The sequence below is a fragment of the Akanthomyces muscarius genome, chromosome 6 (genome assembly GCF_028009165.1).
Source record: "Akanthomyces muscarius strain Ve6 chromosome 6, whole genome shotgun sequence".
Classification (NCBI taxonomy): domain Eukaryota; kingdom Fungi; phylum Ascomycota; class Sordariomycetes; order Hypocreales; family Cordycipitaceae; genus Akanthomyces; species Akanthomyces muscarius.
The window spans coordinates 1,461,250-1,476,559 of NC_079246.1; the positions used below are offsets into that span (position 1 = coordinate 1,461,250).

At 54.6% G+C, this 15,310-nt stretch overlaps 6 protein-coding genes across 6 annotated transcripts; 2 read left to right on the forward strand and 4 right to left on the reverse strand.

Moving 5' to 3' along the window:
* Positions 1–1,697: 1,697 nt before the first annotated feature.
* LMH87_000510 (uncharacterized protein) lies at positions 1,698–3,091 on the forward strand (the record flags this gene model as incomplete). Its single annotated transcript, XM_056198427.1, has 4 exons — positions 1,698–1,837; positions 1,901–1,968; positions 2,032–2,663; positions 2,720–3,091. The coding sequence occupies 4 exons, from the start codon at positions 1,698–1,700 to the stop codon at positions 3,089–3,091; spliced, it is 1,212 nt and encodes a 403-aa protein (XP_056055378.1).
* An 871-nt stretch (positions 3,092–3,962) lies between these two features.
* Positions 3,963–5,009, reverse strand: LMH87_000511 (uncharacterized protein; the record flags this gene model as incomplete). The annotated part of the gene is made up of 3 exons (XM_056198428.1): positions 3,963–3,970; positions 4,077–4,413; positions 4,947–5,009. The coding sequence occupies 3 exons, from the start codon at positions 5,007–5,009 to the stop codon at positions 3,963–3,965; spliced, it is 408 nt and encodes a 135-aa protein (XP_056055379.1).
* Positions 5,010–5,760: 751 nt separating this feature from the next.
* On the reverse strand, positions 5,761–6,585 carry LMH87_000512 (uncharacterized protein; the record flags this gene model as incomplete). Its single annotated transcript, XM_056198429.1, has 1 exon — positions 5,761–6,585. The coding sequence occupies one exon, from the start codon at positions 6,583–6,585 to the stop codon at positions 5,761–5,763; it is 825 nt and encodes a 274-aa protein (XP_056055380.1).
* A 2,964-nt stretch (positions 6,586–9,549) lies between these two features.
* LMH87_000513 (uncharacterized protein) lies at positions 9,550–10,767 on the forward strand (the record flags this gene model as incomplete). The annotated part of the gene is made up of 1 exon (XM_056198430.1): positions 9,550–10,767. The coding sequence occupies one exon, from the start codon at positions 9,550–9,552 to the stop codon at positions 10,765–10,767; it is 1,218 nt and encodes a 405-aa protein (XP_056055381.1).
* A 537-nt stretch (positions 10,768–11,304) lies between these two features.
* LMH87_000514 (uncharacterized protein) lies at positions 11,305–12,914 on the reverse strand (the record flags this gene model as incomplete). The annotated part of the gene is made up of 2 exons (XM_056198431.1): positions 11,305–12,193; positions 12,271–12,914. 2 exons carry the CDS (start codon positions 12,912–12,914, stop codon positions 11,305–11,307), a joined length of 1,533 nt encoding a protein of 510 aa, XP_056055382.1.
* Positions 12,915–13,790: 876 nt separating this feature from the next.
* LMH87_000515 (uncharacterized protein) lies at positions 13,791–14,898 on the reverse strand (the record flags this gene model as incomplete). The annotated part of the gene is made up of 5 exons (XM_056198432.1): positions 13,791–14,333; positions 14,386–14,479; positions 14,535–14,716; positions 14,772–14,807; positions 14,869–14,898. 5 exons carry the CDS (start codon positions 14,896–14,898, stop codon positions 13,791–13,793), a joined length of 885 nt encoding a protein of 294 aa, XP_056055383.1.
* Between the last annotated feature and the right edge of the window lie 412 nt (positions 14,899–15,310).

A 15,310-nucleotide genomic window follows, 5' to 3' on the forward strand; every position in this document is an offset into this window, starting at 1 on the left:
GGTCGCCCAGGGGGTTGAACGGGAGTGCTACCAGTAGCGAGAGCTTGTTCCAGCGATACCTAGGTACCTAATGACGGGAGTGCCAGTGCCTGGTACCAGTGGAGGGAAAAAAAAGGAGGTGGCCCAAGGGGCATTCATCCCAAGTAGCGACTTGCAAGACATGAAATTGCGAACATCTTAATCGCCACTAATTTATTAAAAGACGCAATTTAGCATATTTTTCCATGGCGAGCGGCGACCATTATTAGCGTCTTGAGCGTATCAGCGGCCAACGTGCTTGCTTTGATTCGCTGACGAAAGGTTTCTTCGGCGCCGGGCTGCTACTCAGTTCAGTGGGCGACCCCGCTAGCGGATAGCTGCCCCCCTGGCATCTCGCCAGAATTATCCCTGCAATCCCCTTACCCCCCCTGTCGCTGGAGATGAGACTCTCACATGTACAGGTGGCGTCCAGCATAGCAGTGGTCTGGTCTAGTGCTAGACTGACTGGTATCTTCAACTGGATGGAAGCAATAACGTGGAAAGGGAGAAGAAGAAGAAGAAAAAAAAAGAGCCATTGATTTTTGTTCCATTTCGTTCAATGCTGGCCCTCCGAATTGCCAATGCAGGCCAGGCCAGGCCAGGCCAGCTCCTTGATGTTGCAAAAGCCCAGCCCACTCTATGATCGTCGTCTATTACGCGTCACGGATAGGGAGGAGGGGCGACAATTCCACGTTGGCCATCGCTTCCAAAGGGGGGAAGCAAAACAGCAAACCGTCACCTCGTGCAACTTGAGAGTCGTAGGTGGAAGTGAGCAACAGAGCGGTGGGTGTCATCTTTTGTTCCTGTTTGCCAAGACTGCTACCCGTCGCTTCGGCTCGACACACAAGATGAAAAGCAATTTGAACAAAATTTTAATCTCATGCAAGCTGCAGCTAGAGTACCAGTACTAGTAAGGTAGTTACCAGTAGCGTCAAGCTGCCGCGTTTTTTTTCCAGTAAAAGAAAAAAGTCTTCGTCTTATCGCGCGCCACATACCTGACCCGACCTTAGCGTTGCTCTAATGAAGTGCTCTACAGTGGCCCCCCCCCCTCTTCCGCCTGTCCCAACCACCACTTGCCACTGTACCAGTAGATTCACAACGATGCGCCCGCTGAACGTGGTCGCTGAGCCCACGAAAACCCACCGTGACCCCTCGTCTGGAGCTATCCGCCCCCTGTAAACCCTCCCCCCCTCTGGCTTGCTTCTGGCAGGCAAAGAGGCACATTGGCACTTGCGAGTCTCACTTTGTCTGCGGCGCGCCGCGCGACACACTCTCGCCTCATGCAAGGTCCCTATATCGTCAGGAGTTCCGCGAACCATAATTTTTTTCTTTTCTTTCCCACCTCTCCATCCTCCCACCCCACGGCTTCTTCTCGCCAAGGCTTCCGTCTTGAATGCTACGCAACCTCTCTTCTTATTCATTCTCTTTCGTTTTCCTATTCTAGGAGACCCTTCCGTTTTCACCTTTTCAATTCTTCTGCCTCCGTTAAACAATACCGCTCTCTACCAACCCAAACCTTTTAACTGGTGCATCTTTTCTTCGCATACTCCTCCCCTGTCTCGATTGCGCAAGCTACCAAACAGGGTCGCGATACCCATCCTCACGCGATAACAACACTTGCGACGTTTTAGTCGTCGTACGACTTCATTAATACCTCGAACCTACAACACAAATTCACCATGTCTACTGAAGACAAGGTGCGTGTGTCTGGCGAAACGCCTCGCAACGGCAACGTTTCGCCAGTCCTCCCAACCGTCAACCCTGCCTCGGAGAAGCCTCAGCCTGCCAGCGGGGGCATTCACCCGGCTCTCTATGTCGTGTAGGTGTATCTCGCGCTGATTGCGGCTGCTATACCTGTGAACATAGATCTAACTCGTTTTAGCATCTGGATTGGCTTCTCCTCCTCCGTCATCCTCTTCAACAAGTGGATTCTAGACACCCTCAAGTTCCGTACGTTTGCTTGATCGCGACGCCATCTGCAACACTTTTATACCGAGTCTAACACACCCACAGGCTACCCCGTTATCCTCACTACGTACCACTTGGTCTTTGCCACCATTGTCACCCAGGCCCTCGCCCGTTGGACCACTGTCCTCGATGGTCGCAAGAAGGTCAAGATGACCGGCCGAGTCTATCTCCGCGCTGTCGTCCCCATTGGCCTCTTCTTCAGTCTGAGCTTGATTTGCGGCAACCTGACCTACCTCTACCTGTCTGTTGCCTTTATTCAGATGCTCAAGGCCACCACCCCCGTCGCTGTCCTTCTCGCTGGCTGGTGCCTCGGCGTCTCGAGCCCCAACCTAAAGCAGTTCCTCAACGTTTCCGCCATTGTCGTCGGCGTCATTATCGCTTCGTTTGGCGAAATTGACTTTGTTCTCGTCGGCTTCCTCTTCCAGATGGCTGGTATTCTGTTCGAGGCTCTTCGTCTGACCATGGTCCAGCGCCTTCTGAGCTCTGCTGACTTCAAGATGGACCCCCTTGTTTCTCTCTACTACTTTGCTCCCGTTTGCGCTGCCATGAACGGCCTCGTTGCTCTGTTCTGGGAGGTCCCCAAGGTCAGCATGGCGGAGGTTTACCACGTCGGTCTCTTCACCTTTTTCCTCAACGGTCTCTGCGCCTTCATGCTCAACGTTTCTGTTGTTTTCCTGGTAAGTGCTATTTTGCATGTGGTTGCCAAGTACGTCTGCTAACACAATCTATTCAGATTGGCAAGACTTCTGCCGTCGTCCTGACCCTCTGCGGCGTCCTAAAGGATATTATGCTCGTCGTCGCCTCCATGATGATCTGGGGCACTCCTGTTGCTCCCCTGCAGTTCTTTGGCTACTCGATCGCTCTCGGTGGCATGGTTTACTACAAGCTCGGCTACGACCAGATCAAGGGCTATGCTGGTGAGGCTTCGCGCCACTGGGCCGAGTTTGGTGCGCGCAAGCCTGTTCTGCGCAAGGTCAGCATCCTGGTCATGATTTTCTTTACTGTTGCACTCCTCTTTGGTGGCCTTGCTCCCTCGTACGACTACAACGCTTCCAAAGCTGTCGCCGACTTCACCAACAAGATGGGCAAGACCGATGCCAACTAAGCGGTCGCAATGCATACTACGCGGTTTGGCCGTTGCCCTATGCCGCGAAGCGCCAAGGACCAGTCAACCGCTTCGTTTTTGAAGCATCATGCTGCACCTTGCCTAGGTGCGAGTCGGCGCTCGGTTTTTTTGTTTTGTTTTTGGCACCGCATTTAATACAGCCCACAAGCCGGATGGGCTAGGCCACTGTGGGTAGTGGAGGAGGAATAGCAACTCTTGAAATGTTGGCCAGTGTATAATTACTCAAGCTAGGCGCAGGACGCGAGGACAGCTTGCCACGACGCACTATGAAGATCAAGAGTAGCAAGGAAGGGGCCGGAGAGGAAAAGACTAAAAACACGAATTTGAAGAAAAAAAAAAAAAGTCCAGCCCAGATGTATTTTAGACGGCGTTTCACAATATAGAGATGTAGAGATGACTTCGGGATTTCAATCAATTTATGGTGCGTCCAGTTCATTACAGGCCGTTCGGACGAGGTTTCCTTGCCTGATAGATCGTTTCAAGTGTGCATGCCTCCTTACAATGCTGCAATGTTGAGAAATGCGTTTCATTCTATTCATGCCAGAATCGTCTAGACTCCCCCAAAAACACAAAAACACCAGTTTTCTTCTTCTCCCATCTGATTCACCACCGGAAGGTAGGGACAATCATCACAGCGATGCGGGACAGCGCACGATTTTAAAAAATTTCGTTGTCGTGTTAAATTTTTGTTGTGATCTTTGTTGTAATTGGACCGAATGTTTTTCATATGAAGCCCATTTTAAATAGAAAAACCCCTGGGTTCCTCAAAGTGCCATTCGAAAATGCTTCTCTTTACATCCCGCCCAACTCCCATGACCGTTTAATGGAGAAAAAAAGAGAAACGTTTTATCTAGAATCCTGTAGTTGAAGCATCGTCAGCAAATGTGTTCTTCTGCTATTCCTGTTCTCTCGTTCGCGCACGTCGAGCGAGGCGAGGAAAAGAAAAAGAAAAAAAAAAACGTACTCAAGGGGGTAAAGAACCAGCGGTTCTTGCCGCTGGTGTAGCGCTCCTCCAGAGCCTTCTTGACAGTCTTCTTGGCGTCCTCGCGCTGGGAGACCTCCTTGAAGGTGTCGGCGGTGACGGAGCCCTTGAGGCCCTCGAGCTCCAGGGTGTAGCGGGTGGGCATCAGGTGGTTGTAGTTGATGACCTTGATAAAGGGCTTAACCTTGGAGCGCTTCTCCTGGCGGGCCTTGGACATGCGGCGGGTGATCTTGGAGGGGTAGCGCTCGATGCCGGCGACGACGGCGTGGCCGAAGGGGTGGGGCTTGTTGCCGTTGTCGACGGGCTGGATGATGACGACCTGGAAGAAGAGGAGGGTCAGTATACGGGGAGTCGGGAAGAATTGGGAGGATTTGGTGTTCGTGTATGGTCGACGGATTCGCGCGGAGGAGTTGGATGTCATATGCCAGGGTCGGGGGTCTTCAAAGGCGTCCAACGGTCCAATTCGAGAGAGAGAGAGCAGCTGCTATGATATTTGCGAAAGATTGATCCAATGTATTCGTTGTATTGTTTCGTCCTGCTTTGCCGGGGTATTGTAGCGGTAGCCAAGAGGGAGATCTTTGTGACAGCATCGCGTCGTTCCGAGCGATGCTAACACTAATGACCTTTTGGTATCCCCAAGCCTAGCAATTCGGCCAGCAGGCGGTATCATCGATGGCAAGAACAGGTCGAAGTCAATTCGTATGCGCAAATATCGTGGCAGCTTTCTCTCTTCCTCGGTTTCCCGGTGGACTGTTGCGATGCGACCCTTTGAACCTATCGGCGACGACATCCATCTCCCGGAGCGAAACCCAGGCGTAACGACGAATCTCCCAATAAATTAAATAGTCGTACCTTCTTGCCGGCATAGCGGCCTCGGGTGATGATGGCGACACGGCCGACCTTGAGGAACTTCATTTTGTCGGGGGCTGTATGTGGTGTGTGGGAATCGAGGTTTTTCGAAGACACACTTTGGGACGCAAAGCCGTGATACAGTAAATTTTGGGCCGGGTAAATTTTTTTGGGGGTTTGTGGGCTGGTTTCCGAAGCGAGTGTGCCCGGTCACGTGAGGGCTTCGGTCAACGGCACGACAAGTTGTGGTGACGGCACGTGATGTCCGAGTTTGGGAAGACCGTTTCTTAGTCATCATTTTCATCTCAGCTCTGCTTGACTCCTGGAACAGCCAAGAGTGAGGCAGTCCATCTAGTCAATTCACTCGGGAGTCTGGCTACCGATTTTCAAGATGCCTGCGCCGACATATATTATTTCGAGGGTCGCTGACCCCATCTTTGCGGTCGTCATTGGGCTGTCTGCGGCAGGCCTGCGCATCAACCGCGAGGAAGAGGCCAAGGGCACCAGCACGACCCAGACAATTCAAACTGGACTACGGTACGCTTTTTCTCATGATTTGAGAATTCATTCTTAAATTTGTATATACGCTAACTTGTTCTATATAGACGACTCGGTCTCAAATCAGCACCGGCCTCATAAAATGTCTCATAAGCCAGACCCGAAACGCCATATAATGTCCTTCCAATGCTAGTAGCTACTGTATAATAATACCATCTTGATACCCCCTCAATGAGAGTCCATTTCTTTCTAGGATCCCAGATCAAAGGAAAACGGCCTAGCCGAGATGAAGATGCCAGGGAGTGTCATGACTCGACCCCTACTCCTCGGGCTCGGGACCCATGAAGCCAGGGCCGTACTCTTTGCGCATGGCCTCGCGCACAATCTGGCCGCACAGCTTGGCGGTAGGATTGACGCTGACGGCGAGGTTCTTTGCGATTTCATTGCCGTAGCGGCCTCCCAGCGCCAGGTCGTGCGAGGCGGCCTCCTGGAAGCGGTGCGCCGACCAGTCGCTCTCGCGGCGGCCGGCGTCGATGTCGAGCGCGCGGTCGGCCGACAGCATCTTGCCGGTCTGGAGATAGATGGCGCCGCGCTGCGTCAGGGCGCTGGACAGGGTGCGCGCCGCGGTCGGGGCCATGGGGCTCGCAAACGCCTCTGGCGTGAGCAGCGCAATCGACGTCTCCAAGTCCTCGAGCGCGCGCGCCGACGCCTGCTGCTTCTCCTCGCGGGTCGGCGACGGAACCAGCGGCAGGACGGCGGCGCTGGTGGTGGTGACGCCGAGCAGCATCAGGTCGCCGTAGAGGCGGCGCATGATCTGCGCGCGGTTGTTGCGGGCGCTGGCGTATTTGGGGTACTCGGCGATGAGGGCGTCGAGCTGCGCAACGGCGGCCCGGTAGCCGGTGATGGCGCGCTCGTCGGCGTCGAGGGCCTGTGATTGGGCGAGCTCCGCCTCGAGGGCCTGGATGGACTGGATGATGGTGCGCTCGCGCGAGGAGACCTGGTCGTAGATGTCGGGGTCGGTGATGTGCGGGTCGCGCGGCAGGCGCTCGTCGAGGACGAGGTTGGCGGCCGGGTTGTAGTCTGGGTCGCGCATCTTTTCGAGGACGTTGATGTCCCGCTGGGAGAGGTCGACGTGGGCAGCCATGGCGGGCGGGTGTGTAGAGCGTAAGCGAGAGAGCGTTAAAATGGACGAGTCCGAGAATTGAAGTATCTACTTTTAAAAGGAGCAAGCTACGGCATTTTCTCTTCAAGGGTGTGGCAATACGTTTATATGTATTAGCCCGGAGGTTTGCAGTTGGTTGCTACCTTGAACCGCTTGCCACCCCACCACTTCCGTCATGCGGCGCGGGGCTCGGTTTCCAGACCATGGGCCTTGCCTGCCAGTTCCGCGTTGCCTTGCAAAGATTTCTACTTACTTTTATGCCAAATATGCATTTATGGATTTCAACGGTTTGAAACATATGTCATTCTTCTAAAACAACATGAGTCCGTCATTACGCTCGTTGCATTTGATACACCGCACACGGTAGCACACGAACATAGAGGCGGCTAACGACGGCATACACCCCACATTACGCAGCGCTCAGCACACACATGGTTGCCTCATTATTATGCAAACGCCATCATGTCGAACGATGCCAGTATGTTCATGGATTTTCCAAAGCTCCCGGGAGAGCTTCGCCGGCAGATTTAGAAACTTTGTCTGCCGCGTCGTGTCGTGGAGGAGTTGACTGAATTTGGCAACGCGGCGCTGCAGACCCTGCGAGTTGAAAGACACCACTCGTCGTAATGCCCAGCCGCCAACCATTATGCTGGTATGCCATGAAGCAGCCTTGGTGGCACGAGAGGCGGGCTCGAGAGTGGTAGAAGATACGCACCACAGGCTCCTTCAAATACCGACCTGGATACAGCCTGACCGCGACAAGGTGTTTCAGTCCTATTTTGAGTATGATATATGGGGCTATCCGGCTCCTTTCCAGCTCATGAATAGACGATTCGGAGTGGCATCTTCTATAACGGTATACAACCTATGGAGATTCGAAGCAAAGATGGACTCTCCAACATGGGTACTAACGATTATCCCGGTGGTATCGGCAACTACGCACGCCCCGCAAGTTGCTGGGCTTGAGCATGTACCAAACGTGCCTAATGGTGAAGTTATTCCTGTGGTACATTTTTCGCTGTCCCTGCACATACCAGAAGCCGCTGCATTGTCTTCTGGTCTCTTTGGCCTTCTGGGTGATGAACCGGTGCAATTAGTGGACGTAGGTGACGCTGTCCGTCTGCAAGCATACTTTGATTTGTTGCGGTATCATGGCCCGCAGGAGATGGGCTCATTTGGTAGTGTTTTGCCAACGATGATGAATCCTGCATTACTTTCAGCCCCGATACAAAACTGGAAAAGAGCGACCGAAATGATCATGTTGGTATACATGTGGTTAGACGACAAGCACAAGATCGAAGAGAACCACAGCCACGCGACCGGCGGCGACCCTTTCGGAGAGTTGTACTCTGCGTGGGATCCGCCTTATTCCAACGAACCCTGTCTCGTTCTTTTAGACAAGCAATTCGACGAGACAAGCAATTCGACGAGACAAGCACCTGGGTTGCGCGAGCACGTATGAAGATGTGGCAGCTACAGCCGCAGATCATGTTTCGCTTTTGCAGAGGCAACTGCCATGTGCATAGGTGATACGACACAGTCTCCAACATCTGAATGTCTCTGTCTCGTGCATTTTATCTGTGCTTATTGCTCACGGACCCCCCCGCAAAACTTTATCTTCTCATGTCCGATCAGCAAAAAGGGCGTCTGCGTCCGATACTTTGCATTGACCAACCACCAACCACCAACCAACCAACTCACCCGGAAAGGCATCAAACAATGCCGTCATTTGCTGCAGCTGGCATGCAACGATTCACAACCAGGCCGTTGTTCCCAAAGAGGCAAATGTGGAGACGCCAGTGAGCGGCGGTTCAAATACCAGCGAGAAAACCGGGGACGGCAAGGCGCGGCTTTAGACGGAGCACTTTTTTTCTTCTACAACTCAACTCTGACGCCTTGGGAGCTAGCGGCGGGCTATACTGGGCGCGCCGAAATTCCGCAGTTTTTGCCCCAAGTCGACGGCGATGGGGCCCGCCAATCGGCGGCTTTGCGAATGGGTAGTGGTTGATGGTGTTGGTGCCGATGTTGCGTCGGCTTACAGCATTACAGGGCTCAGTTGCATTGTTTCTCTGTATACAAAGTACATGGTAGTCGTTGTAGCTTCTGGCTTTACCCGAGATTAATGATATATGATTAAACGAGCAATGAACGTGGGTGCTGGGGTCAATGAGACAGTGTAAATTTCGACAAGCCTGGGTTGGTATTGTTTCCCCACCAACGAACTAGCAATAAATACCGTTTGTTTAACAGGGGGGGTTGTAAAGCAAAGGGTAGATGGGCAAACATGCGACAGGGGCCGGATAATTGAAAAAAAGTCATCGAAAATACCGTCAGAAGGCTTCAGACACTGGAAAAGCTTTCGTGCTGCAAAGTCCGTCGAGACCCGTCACATGAGCATCCACCAGTGCGGAAACGCCCAAAGGAGCGGCTCAAGTGCATCGGCCGGGGGGGCGCGGGGCATTTCCGGCGCGGCTTTCACGGACGGAGAGGGGCGGCGGCGGGCGTCACCCACACCAGAAAAGTAGGCATCTCACGACCGCCGCTCCCGTCCAGCGTAGTCGAATTGACCCAAAGATAGGACGAAGGCCCCGGAAGGCCTGGAGGACCTAGCTAGCTGGAGACGAATGAGAGTTCTCGAAAACAGCCTGACACACACACATCTACTTCTGGTACGCTTTAAGCCGACCACACCCTCGCTCCTCCCCATGACCACAGCCCACCCCGGCTTTATAAAACTGTTTGACCCCCCTCGACACTAGAACATTTTCATCTTTTCCATCTGTATTCTTGAATCTTGTGCATATATCCTGACTGCCTTGTATCCCATCTCCGTCGCAGACTGTGCTACACCCAAACCAAGTAGTACATCCTCTCATCTCATATACATCACCAAACCCTCTCACCCTCCCTCACACTCACACTCACACACACACACACACACACACAATGGCTCCCTCGGCCATCGCTACGCTGGAGCGTCCCGCCGACGCCGCGGCGCCCGTCGGCAACTTTTCCGGCTACGACCACGTCACCTGGTGGGTGGGCAACGCCAAGCAGGCCGCGTCGTACTACACGACGCTCTTTGGCTTCCACATCGAGGCCTACAGCGGCCTCGAGACGGGCTCGCGCTTCTTCGCCTCGTACGTCGTCTCCAACAACGACGTGCGCTTCGTCTTCACCTCGCCGCTGCGCTCGGCCGCGCACCTGCCCGCCGACGAGACCATCAGCAGGGAGGACAAGCAGCTGCTGGCCGACGTCTACGCGCACATGGAGCGCCACGGCGACGCCGTCAAGGACGTGGCCTTTGAGGTGGACAATGTCGCCGCCGTCTACGAGAGCGCCGTCAAGGGCGGCGCCGTCGCCGTCCAGCCGCCGCGCACCGTCACCGACGACGAGCACGGCAGCGTCACCACCGCCGTCATCCGCACCTACGGCGACACCACCCACACCCTCATCAGCCGCGCCGGCTACACGGGCGTCTTCATGCCCGGCTTCCGCGCCGGCAAGCCCTCGACCAGCGTCGTCGCCGCGCCCGCCGTCCCGCTCGCCCGCATCGACCACTGCGTCGGCAACCAGGACTGGGACGAGATGAACGACGCGTGCAAGTTCTACGAGTCGGCCCTCTCCTTCCACCGCTTCTGGTCCGTCGACGACAACCAGATCAGCACCGAGTTCTCGGCCCTCTCCTCCATCGTCATGGCCTCGCCCAACAACGTCGTCAAGATGCCCATCAACGAGCCCGCCCCCGGCAAGAAGAAGTCGCAGATTGAAGAGTACGTCGTCTTCAACTCGGGCGCCGGCGTCCAGCACATTGCCCTCCTCACCCCCGACATCATCACCGCCGTCACCGCCCTGCGCGCCCGCGGCGTCGAGTTCATCAACGTCCCCGAGACCTACTACGACACCATGCGCATGCGCCTCAAGACCGAGAAGCGCAACTGGGAGCTCAAGGAGGACCTCGACACCATCCAGCGCCTCAACATCCTCATCGACTACGACGAGGGCGGCTACCTGCTCCAGCTCTTCACCAAGCCCCTCATGGACCGCCCCACCGTCTTCATCGAGATCATCCAGCGCAACGACTTTGAGGGCTTCGGCGCCGGCAACTTCAAGAGCCTGTTCGAGGCCATTGAGCGTGAGCAGGCCGAGCGTGGCAACCTGTAAAAAAGCAGCGACGGCGCTACTGCTGAATGACTGATCTGTTGCACACCGCTTTCCCCTTTGTTTTATACACAGTGGCCTGTGTTGCAGAAAAAAAAAGCAACCGGGTTCCTTTGGACCAAGGGCTCTCTCATCTTGATTGTTAGCACGTTTTTTTTTTCACCCTCATGATATAAACTTTTATGGCATTTGCACGGTACATAGCTAGTTTTCTCTTTGCTGCTCTGATTCATGAGCTACGACTATTGTCAACTCTTCGCTTTAAGCTAAGGAACAAAAACATTAAATAAAAATTGAAATAATTAAGAATCAAGACCCCTTCGAGTGACTTGATTGTCCGTGTGTACGCCTAAACTATGCTTTGAATGTGCAAGCCAACAAACTCGTAACATGGCTTTGTCTGGCCGTTGCCCATTCAGAAAGACCGTAATTAAATGCTCAACGCCCCCTAGTCTTCAAGGTACATGCACTCTGCCGAGTGCTTTTCTTCTTGCTTCGCTTCATACCCAAATACATAGCGCGCAAAAAAGGTCGCCACATTCACGCATCAATCACCATGGCGCCGTTGGTATGCCCATTGCTCAGGCCATGTCCATTCGTATACGCAGCGTCCTCTTGCGGCGGCGGCGCGTTGCTCTGGCAGCCCGGGCAGTTGTGCACAATCTCGTGGGCATACACGTCGCAGTCGATGCAAAAGTGGTTTCCGCACACCTCGCACGCATACCGCGCGCTTTCGCTCACGCCCTTGGCCGCTGGCCGCTGGTCCCCTTCTCTGGCCGACGCCGCCACATCTCCATTGACACCACCGCCGGCGGCCCCCTCCGTCGTCTTTCGCGTCGTCGTCGGCGGCGCGGGAAAGGGACACTGGCACGCAAAGCACGCCGTCGAGCGCGCCGCCTCCGTCCACGGCACCTCGACCCAGTTGCGGAGCGGAAACAGGTGGTGGTAGGAGCGCGCCAGGTGCGTCGACAGGATGAGCGTCAGCGCGCACGACGGGCACTCGGCGGGCAGGCGGCAGACGCGGCTCCCGCAGCGCGTGCAGAGGAAGCCCTCGCGGCAGGGCCGGTTGTGGCACGCGCAGTAGCTCGTGGCGCCGCCGGGCGCGAGCACGCGGGAAGGGAAGCCCATCATCAGCAGGCTGGGCGTGCTCTGCTCCTTGGTCCGCGTGATGGGCGGCGTCGTGGCCGCCAGGAAGAGCTCCTTGAAGTGCACCTCGTCCATGACGACGTTGTACTGCGACGCGTCGCCCGCGTTGGTCCGCGAGCACAGCTCCGCGCAGATGGACAGGTGCGCCGACAGGCCCACGATGGACACGCGGATGCGGTCCGAGATCAGGCTGGTTATCGTGTCGTGGATGTCGCCCGGGTCGCTGGACAGGAGCGCCCCGTAGATGATGAGGACCTCTCTCGTGCCGTGTGACGGTGCATGGCTGTGTGCGTGACACATGTTAGCGTACTGCTGTAAAACATCAAAGACGGAAATCATAAAAAGGGAAGCTGTCCATACAATAGCGCACCGCGGCACATTTCCAGCGCATTCTGCAGACTCGGGTTCCCCTGCGGATCCTGGCCCTCCAGCTCCTTGAGGTGCTCGAGGTGCTCGGCCGGGTTGCCGCCGAGGTCGCTGACGCGCACCGCCACGCCGTCGCGCATGCCGACGATGCCCAGCTGGGAGATGGGGTTCTGCTCAAAGAACTCGCGCACAAAGGCGGCCGCGTAGCGCAGCGTCAGGCGGTACCGCGTGGGCAGCATGTCCTTGTCTGCCATGGCGAACGACATGTCGAGCACCAGCACCAGGTGCCGGATGATGCCGCGCTGCAGCGGCGTCGTGTCGCGCATCAGCCGCCGCCGCTTCTCCGCCTCGAGCGTCGTCAGGTCCAGCATCCCGTCCTCGCCCTCCTCGGGCAGGTCCATCTCCCACGTCCGCTTCGACTGCTCCCACGCCTGCGCCGCGTTCTTCTTGCGGCCGCCGGCGTCCTTTTTGCCGCGCTTCGGTCGTCCGCCGCCGGATTTGCCGCCGGATCGTGACGGCCGGCCGCCGCTCGCCGAGGCATGGTGGTCGTCGGGCTCGTCGTCTTCACCTTCGATGGTGTGGTCCATGAGGTCGTCCGACAGGTTGTCGTCGACAAACTCGCCGTCGGAGTCGGCCATGGCGACTGAGGATTTCGCAACTGCGCTAGACAAATAAAAGAATCTATTGCAACGGACTTTGATAAGAAAGGCACCGCGTGGGTTTGTGCCAGGAACGATTCCTGCAGCAGATGGTGGCGTCAAGTTCAACGTGAACGTGCATGGCAGAAAGCTCTACCTTAGCCTTGTCCTGCATCACCTAAAGCTTTCCCCACAGCTGTCACTCACCACTCAGAGCCACAGTATTACAGCATTGATTGCCAACCTTTTCCTATCTTTTCATCTTCTACATTTTGAGCCCGGATGTATTTTATTCTAGAATCTCTGAGACGGGTCAACACAGGGGCAAATCATCATTCAAGCAATAGTAGATTAACTGCTAAGCTATATGAGCATTAATCGCATCTGGGGTATACTACGAATCGTATAAATCAATACAGCAGCTGGTTTATCAGCGCGTTAGTGTTAGAAGTGAACAAATATCTCCCCCTCCTGCTTTGTCTTGTTTTAACATCCCATAACGATACATATCCGTCGTAATTAGAAAAATAAACCACTTCAATCATATGCAAAGCAAGCCTCCGTAAGTTGTAACCAAGCTGTCTCTCCCAAGATAGGCCGCTATCGCGAGCAACAGAGGGGAGCATCGTTTGCGCCGTGGTATCCAGGCTCACAGAGAGCACCACCGGTAAAGAGATTGTAGATTATTGTGTCGATTATTGTTGTGCCGTGTAGGTGTGATGTTCTTGCTGCCTGGAAAGCGCCCATAAAAAGGCAAGGATATAATAAGAAAATGAGAATTAAAAAAGCGCAGTGAGCAATGGCTCCCCAAGAAATAACGCCGTTGACCGAAAATGAATTTGATGGCTTCAAGGATATGATAAAAGTGGAAGCGGATTAGGGGTACGGGCCCTCCTGCGATGACCAGTCATCCTCGGTGATGCTTGACCAAAAGGCCCATACACCAACGACGGATAAGAGGGTGAAGAGGGTTTGAAACAGCGCACCGTCAATTTTGCCATTGGTTCCGTTGCAGATGTGCGGGGAGACAGTGTAGTTGAAAACCTGTCCGATGGCGAATAAGACAGCAGCGGCTGTCAAGTAGATCATGGGGCGAATCTCGCCGAGTACGCGAAGGACGAGGATAGTCTCGAGCACGTAGAAAGCGACGAGGAAAATGAGCGGCACAAGCTGGTAGAGGACATAGAGAGCCAGGTTCCGGTTAGGCAGAGCGTAACTCGAGTCCCAGAATTCTGTGAAGCTGAAGCCAGTGTCGAGAGCAATGTAGCCGGTGCCAATGAAGAAGGCGGCGGCGGATGCAACAACGAGACCCAAAGAGAGCGCGGTACCGTCGTCAATCAATTGATAGCCAATCACGGCATTGAGCATAAGAATCCACGTCGTGGCAGTGATCATGCCAATATGAATCGCGCTAAAGGCCTGCGAAAGAGTTAGCATGTCTGAGTGTTGAAGCGAACAAAGCAAAACTTACCATGCGGACTTTGCTAGAGAGTGGAAACTCGCCAACGGAGAAGATTTCACAAATGCTAATGACAATGTAGCCAAGAAGAAACAACTGCATTTCCCTGCACGTTTTGTCAGTGTCTGCGAGCAACTTTATGCGCACAATTCTTTACACACCTTCTGCCAACAGCAGCCTTCTTCTTGTCCGACTGGAGCAGTAAGAAAACAGCTGTGAGGATGGCAATTCCAGCCAGAAGAATGGAACCAAGGTTACCAAGGTGGCGGCCTCCGCTGAGGGAAATGCCGGTTAGCTGGCAGCCGTCCCATTTCCCCGTTTGGTTGTGGTGATCTGATAGAAGCTAGAATCTCGTTAGCCTTTTGGTCGGAAGCGATTGGCAGTAGATGTGCAATTACGTTGCAAACCGGCAGAGTAGAATCTCTGCAGAATTTCTGTTGGTTGAGTCAGCAAACATGGTTGATGCCGTTTTGGGGAGAGGATTTGTTCTCGTACGTTAAAGTTGCCAAAGTCGGTAGAGCCCATCGTGACTGCGGACAATCGAGTAGATTGACAGAAATGCAATCAGGTGGCCCGCAGTCTTTAAGCAAGAGGCAATCGGCAGTGTGCCGCGATCAAAGGGGGACAGTGCGTGAGCTTTGTATCGAGGCCGAACAAAGCGAGCGTTCGTCGAGGGTTTCTGTTTGCGGAACTGGGTCCAGCGACGAGACGCGCACCGTGCAGGGACTCGTTCGGTTCGTGGAGCAACGTAAATCAATTTGGCGCAGGCGTTCGAACGTCGTGGGGAAAAATCGTTGAGTGGCGATCCTCGATGGATTTTCGACGCGCAATTCCTCTTGTCACGAGATTTTCCGTCGCTGTTGTTGTGTTGGTTTATCGTGGTCCAGTGGCCTCGGGGGTTGGTGTGGCTGGGTCGTTGCGGTCGGCGGAGAGAGGT